This window comes from Dendroctonus ponderosae, unplaced genomic scaffold (genome assembly GCF_020466585.1).
Source record: "Dendroctonus ponderosae isolate FM_Combo_2020 unplaced genomic scaffold, Dpon_F_20191213v2 Dpon_F_20191213_1, whole genome shotgun sequence".
NCBI classification, from domain to species: Eukaryota; Metazoa; Arthropoda; class Insecta; order Coleoptera; family Curculionidae; genus Dendroctonus; species Dendroctonus ponderosae.
This window is the reverse complement of record NW_026017110.1, coordinates 7,431,426-7,437,511: the sequence shown is the minus strand read 5'-3', so window position 1 is coordinate 7,437,511 and position 6,086 is coordinate 7,431,426. Positions and strand designations below refer to the sequence as shown.

The 6,086-nt window shown below is 37.2% G+C and overlaps 1 protein-coding gene across 1 annotated transcript in view; it reads right to left on the bottom strand.

Moving 5' to 3' along the window:
- Window positions 1–6,086, bottom strand: part of LOC109542768 (nose resistant to fluoxetine protein 6) — a 10,992-nt gene that overhangs the window by 2,248 nt on the left and 2,658 nt on the right. The window contains exons 4-9 of the mRNA XM_048670449.1: window positions 1,803–2,020; window positions 1,683–1,747; window positions 1,427–1,620; window positions 748–1,077; window positions 495–682; window positions 115–440 (exon numbers count right to left, since the gene is read on the bottom strand). Of these exons, the coding sequence (XP_048526406.1) occupies window positions 115–440; window positions 495–682; window positions 748–1,077; window positions 1,427–1,620; window positions 1,683–1,747; window positions 1,803–2,020 (1,321 nt within the window). The remainder of the gene's footprint in view (window positions 1–114; window positions 441–494; window positions 683–747; window positions 1,078–1,426; window positions 1,621–1,682; window positions 1,748–1,802; window positions 2,021–6,086) is intronic.

Below are 6,086 nucleotides of genomic sequence, written 5' to 3'. Positions count from 1 at the left end.
ATCTTTTCAATCTGTTTCCACTGCTTCCTTTAATCAAAATCTTCATAACTTAATTAAAACTGTATAAATTTACGACAAACATGAAACAAATCCTTACTATCCACTAGTGCTTACCACCATGTCCATTCTGGCAACTCCAAATGATCCACAATAAGCACAACGTCCAGACGGTCCGATGAAAAGCCAGAAACAGCGAAGCAAATAATCGGTTATATTCGAAATTCTCCAAGCGAAATGAGCGACTAATTAACATTGTGTAGGGCATACAAACGGCAACCAGACTCCAGCAAATGCAGTTGGTTAATCTGGATATTGCCACTTTATTTTCCTTGGATTTGAATAAGATATGGCCGAAAGCCAGGCCGAGCATGTATGGGCCTCCTCTCACTACCGGATGGACGTAATGATAAGCGAAATAGTCGGTTGACAGTAAAATGGGCCTGAAAACGTTCTGTTCCAGAGTCTGAGCATCTTGGAAAAGTCTTTGTACTTACGAAACGGGCATCTGGCCGTTGAAGTGATGATCCCAAGCGATGTAGAAGTTGAAAGCGGTGCAACAGGAGTAGATGGTAAATAGAAGCAAGTAGCCAGAAAGTTGATTTTTCGATATGGCCAGCAGCAGAAAGGGGGCAAAGTAGTACCAAAACATGTCCACTCCTAAGAACCAGGTTTGCACCACGCACTGTCAAACGGTGGAAGCCAAAATTTAGCTTCTCCTAGTCATTCTACTGCAGTCCCTTAACTCACCATCAGTCTGGGATTGATGAAGGCCTGAATGTAAAACACGGTGCTCCACCAGAAGGTTTTGCAGCTCATATTGTAGGCGTGGACTAAGTCGCGATACAAGGGCCCACCCCCTAAATGTTTCGTCACAGTGATATACGCCCCAACAGCAAATCCGAGCGGCACCAACAGTCGCAAATGCCTGTTGAGGTAAAAGAGCGGAATGTTGAGTTTCACTCCTTTGCTCGCCATCCCAAAAAAGGAGTAGCTGACTAGAATGGAGGCAACAGCCAAGAAAGTGTCCACCGTCATGGTTCCGCCATGGATGGTGGTGCTGCTGAACGACTCCAGCCACTAAAGCCGCAAGAGAAAATAAATATTGTCTTAACCGGAATCGATTCCTCGACTTTAAAGTGCAAGCATTTACATTTCCTCTCAAATAGGAAGTTTTATTTCCGGGCATTTGACGCCGCAGATGGCCACATAAATATTATTTGGCTTTGATTGCACCCCGTCAGCTACAGACAGATGTAAGCGCCCGATCAGCAATGCTCCAGTTGTGGTCAGCGGTGCAACTGCGTTCCCGATTGTGTGTTTTATAAATGAAAATCCGTTTGCCAAAACTGGTTCCATTGGTTTTTGCTCAATTTCCATTGATTATTAGTCTTTCTGTCTGAAGGACGGAAACTTGTGCCCTACTCACATCGATGAGATCCATGTAGTTTATAACAGGAGTGGCCAAATTATGGACGAATCGATGCCCATACACTACAGAGAACATTGTTAGGAAGCGGATTCCGTGCAAACAAGTGATGTCATTTTTGTTCCTTTTCGTGGAAAATAGAATAATCCAGTTCCTTTTTAGAGAAAACAAGCTGGCGAATGTGGGCGGTTCGTCTGGAAACATGCCAAGAAAACCACTCGAAACTGTCCATTTTCGTTTCATTGAATTCATGTACCTTCACTCATAATATCAATTGATGTGCTGATCAGCACAGCGAAAATAATCAATCCTGCGGAACATCTGAAAATACCACACGAAGTTTAATTAAAAAAACCAGTTGTACCGGAAAACTTACACGTAAATATAATCGCCTTTGGTGAATTCGGGCAAATCGTCCACGGAAACGCAATGTTCTTTCGATAGGGACAAAGTGAGATTGAGGCCTTCGGTTGCGTCGAAAATTGATTTATTAAAGTGCCTCAAAACGTCCTCGCTTGTGCAGGAATGGGGCACACAAACTGACCACATTAATTTCGCATCGTACAAAATGTTCTCTTTGAGGTTTTGAAAATGCTGAAATTGAATTATGCGCGTATTTCTTTCATAAAAAATCACATTTATTGTGCTCGTCAAGACTTAAAATCTAATTACAATGTGGAACATGAACCAAGTTTTTCTTGAAGATTTTTTTTAAACAAATAAATTTCTGAGAAAATGCAATGTCTCTTGCAAATTTTCTTTCAATAAATTTGTAACAATAATGATTTAAAGAAGGAATTATTCCTTGCCGTTTGATCAACTATAAACTTTTTTTAAAACTTCAACCTGCCACACAAGATCGACGCAATCTTGTAAACATCCCAAACTGATGTTATGAGTTTTGCATAAAACGCATGTTCTGTGCGAACTCACTGATATGTAAGTATTTGTTTCCATCCTTTCTGTTAATCATATTTGCCCAGTTTAAACGTGTAAACAGTAGCAAAAGTCAAAAGAATATTCAGTTATCTGTGGCTCATGTTGTGAGTTCTTTGCATAACCCCCATTTCAAGTCTTTATCCGATGCTTCGAAACTCGAACAGTCCTCAACAGCGTCAATAAAAAGAAATCTTCACAGCCACTTGCCGTTAAGCTAAATGCAAAATTTCATCTACTGCAAATTAGATCGGCGTTTAACTTATGTATATTCCAGTTACAAATTGGATGTGTTTGCACTAGGAAAAATTGAGATAAAGTGGCGTAATAAAGGGACGGCAACCAAATTTGCCTGGCGTCACAAACTTCCAAAATAACGAGCCCTTAATGAGAAACCGTTATAAGTTAGAATTGGCGGTACTTAAAAATAAAATTCTTCAACTGAAATACCGCGGTTTAATTTTCAAGATTTCGTTAATCCGCTCGGGAAGTTTTAATGGCTAAATTTATTTATCATTAAGAACGAATTGCAATATTTGAGGAAACGTCGACGTTTTACAGCGGATACTTTTACAGCCATTCTGCCCCGTTTTATTATACTGAATAAGACGACGTGAGGATAAAAATTTGAAATTATTGAAATTGCCACCGAAAAACTTTCAGTTATTGGTCGATTAATGTGGCTTTGAGCTGCAGTAATAATTAATCCGGATAAAAATTGAGGTCAGCTGCAAATTGGATCTGCTCGAAACCGCTGTCAATCAAGAATCAGCCGCTAAATTGCCAGCAGGTTAACCTGGTTTGGAAGCGAACAGGGCCTTTGATTATACTTGACATATTGAGCTTCTACTTGGTTTGCACAATAACAAACTTAAATTAAAGTTTATGAAAAATCGAAAATTGCCAGCGGAAAATCTCATGCAGTTTGGAGTCATGATGGAGGTGATGATTTTGACGAAGATTATATAAAAAGTAACTCTTTTATAACCAAGTTTACTATCAGCAGATATAAAGTTACGTGTCTTCTGAAGATGGCAAAAAATTCAAAGTTCTCTTTGTTGGTTGTATTTTGCTGGAAAATACAATTTTCAGTATCCATTGAGAGACTACGACGCTTGTAAAAATCAACATGTGGATTTTGATGAGGCTTTCGCCGTATTTGTAACCAAATGTATGCTACAGATTGTGAACATTTCAACTTCTTCCTCGATTTTCTTTGGAAGATTCGAGCCTGCTAAGATAAGGACGCAGTTGTCAAAAATCTGCTGGCATGCAAGCTGGCAAAAATCTAAACTTTAATAAATTTCTCTTGAAGTGTCTGCACGTTTAGAAGCGAATGTAGCCTATAGATCGTGAAAAGTTTAAGTTGCGTCTAGCTTTAAGTTGGAAAGTATGTTTTTTAAGGGAGGGCGTAGCAGACAGCAGGCTAAACATTAGAGGCTACGATATGTCAAGTTGGCAAAAATCCTGTTTTCTAATGATATTTCAGCAAATGCAGAGTCAAAAGTCTTCTAATCGTGGTCAAAATTTCTCTCTCTCTCTCTCTCGTAATTTAGTTTCAAATACACGATTTTTTTCAGAAAAGGGTGCAGTTTGGTCAAAACATCCATTACAAGACTGACTAATCTACTAAGCTTCCAAAAACAAGGATTCTTGCCGATTTTAATAACGTTCTCAGCCTCGTTCGAGTCAAATGTCTGTTACATATTGTGAAAATTTCAACTACTTCTTTCCTTTTGTTTAGAAAGGACAATATTTTTAAGATACAAACGCAGTTGACTGAAAACATCAATTTTTAGACTTACATTAATGGAGCTGGGAAGGATAAGAATTTTTAAAATTTTTTATGAAAGTCACAGCATGTTTGGACGCAAATGTTTTCTAAGTATACTGAAAATCTAAAATGTTTTCTTGGTTCAGTTTAGAAAACGCGAGTTTTGTAGAGAGAGAGCGTAGTTGACGTTAGCCTTTAATTTTGTCAAGACTCAATTTTATCAAGCTGGCAAACATTCTTGTTCTCGGAAATTGATTTGAAACTTTTCTCGTGCTTAGGATCAAGCGTCGTCTCACGATCGTAAAAATTGCAGAGCCCTCCTTGAATTAGTTTCCAAGACACGATTTTTTTAAACACAAGAACGCTGTCGACTTAAAGCATAAACTCTAACCATAGCCACTATCACTGCATAACTTTCCTGAGATTTTCTTCTTAAAATCCAAAATAAAATAATAATCTTTACCATTTTTTGTTGGGATGAATGAAAAGCATGCAGTTTATTGGGCGTGAGTTTGGAAGACACAAATGCTTTTAAGAAGGCGGCACAGTTGGGTCTATGAGCATTCATTGAGAGACTAAGACTTTTGTAAAAATTAACATTCATGATGATTTTGAAGAAACTTTAAGCGTATTTAGAGCCAAATGTCTGCTACTGATTCTGAACATTTCAACTTCTTCCTTGACTTTCTTTGGAGGATTCGAGCCTGTTAAGATAACATCGCAGTTGACTGAAAAAATGTTTTTTTTACACTCACACTCAAGGATCAAGCTGGCAAATTTCCGAATTTTGTTAAATTTCTCTAAGAGTCTCTGAACGTTTAGAAATACATGTCATGTAAATGGTAAAACGTTTTAATTGCGTCTAGTTGTAAGTTGGAAAATATAATTTTTTTAAAAGGGAGGGCGTTGACTGAAACATTAAAATTTGAGACTCCGATTTATTAAGCTGGCAAATATTCTAATTTTTTTCGCGATTTATCGAGACCTTCAGTAAATGTAGTCCCAACTCTTCTCAAGACGGTGAAAATTTCAACATGTTCTTTATTTTATTTTGGAAGATATCAATTTTTTAAGAAAACGGTCAAACGTCTATTAGAAGAGCCACCAATATTCCAACTTTTATTAAGCATGGAAAAATCAGGATTGTGGTCGATTTTGATGAAACTTTTTCAATACATCTTCAACTTCTTTAGCGCCAAACGTGAGCTACAGATGGTTAAAATTTAAACTTCTTCTTTGCTTTTGTTTGGAAAATACGATCTTTTTAAAACAATATCGCAGTTGACTGAAAACATAAATTTTTAAACTCACATTCATCAAGCTGTCAAAAGCAGGATTTTGAAAACTTAATTTTTGTGAAAATCTCCGCACGTTGGGACTCCAATCTCTTCTAGAGATGGTAAAAAGTCGAAATTGCTTCTTGCTTTAAGTTGAAAACTATGATTTTTTACAGGGAGAGCGTAGCAGCCTGAAGGCTAAAAATTTGAGACTTGGATATATCAAGTTGAAAAATCCTGATTTTTTTACGAAATATAAAAGTCTTCTAAAGATGGTAAAAATTTCAACGTGTGTCTTATAATAGTTTGCAAAAGGGTGCAGTTTGATCAAAACATCCATTACAAGACTAACATCTACTAAGCTTCAAAAAATAAGAATTCCTGTCGATTTTAATATCGTTTTCAGCATCGTTATAGTCAAATTTTACCTACCTCCTTCCTTCCTTCCTTTTGTTTGGAAGAGACGATATTTTTAAGACACGAACGCAGTTGACTGAAAATATCAATTTTTAGACTCACATTCATGGAGCTGGCAAAAATCAGAAGTTCCGGCATTTTTTCTGAAAGTCGCAGCATGTTTCGACTCAAATTTTTTCTATATATGCGGAAAATCCAAAATGTTTTCTTGGTTGAGTTTAGAAAATGTGAGTTCTGTAGAGAGAGAACGTAGTTG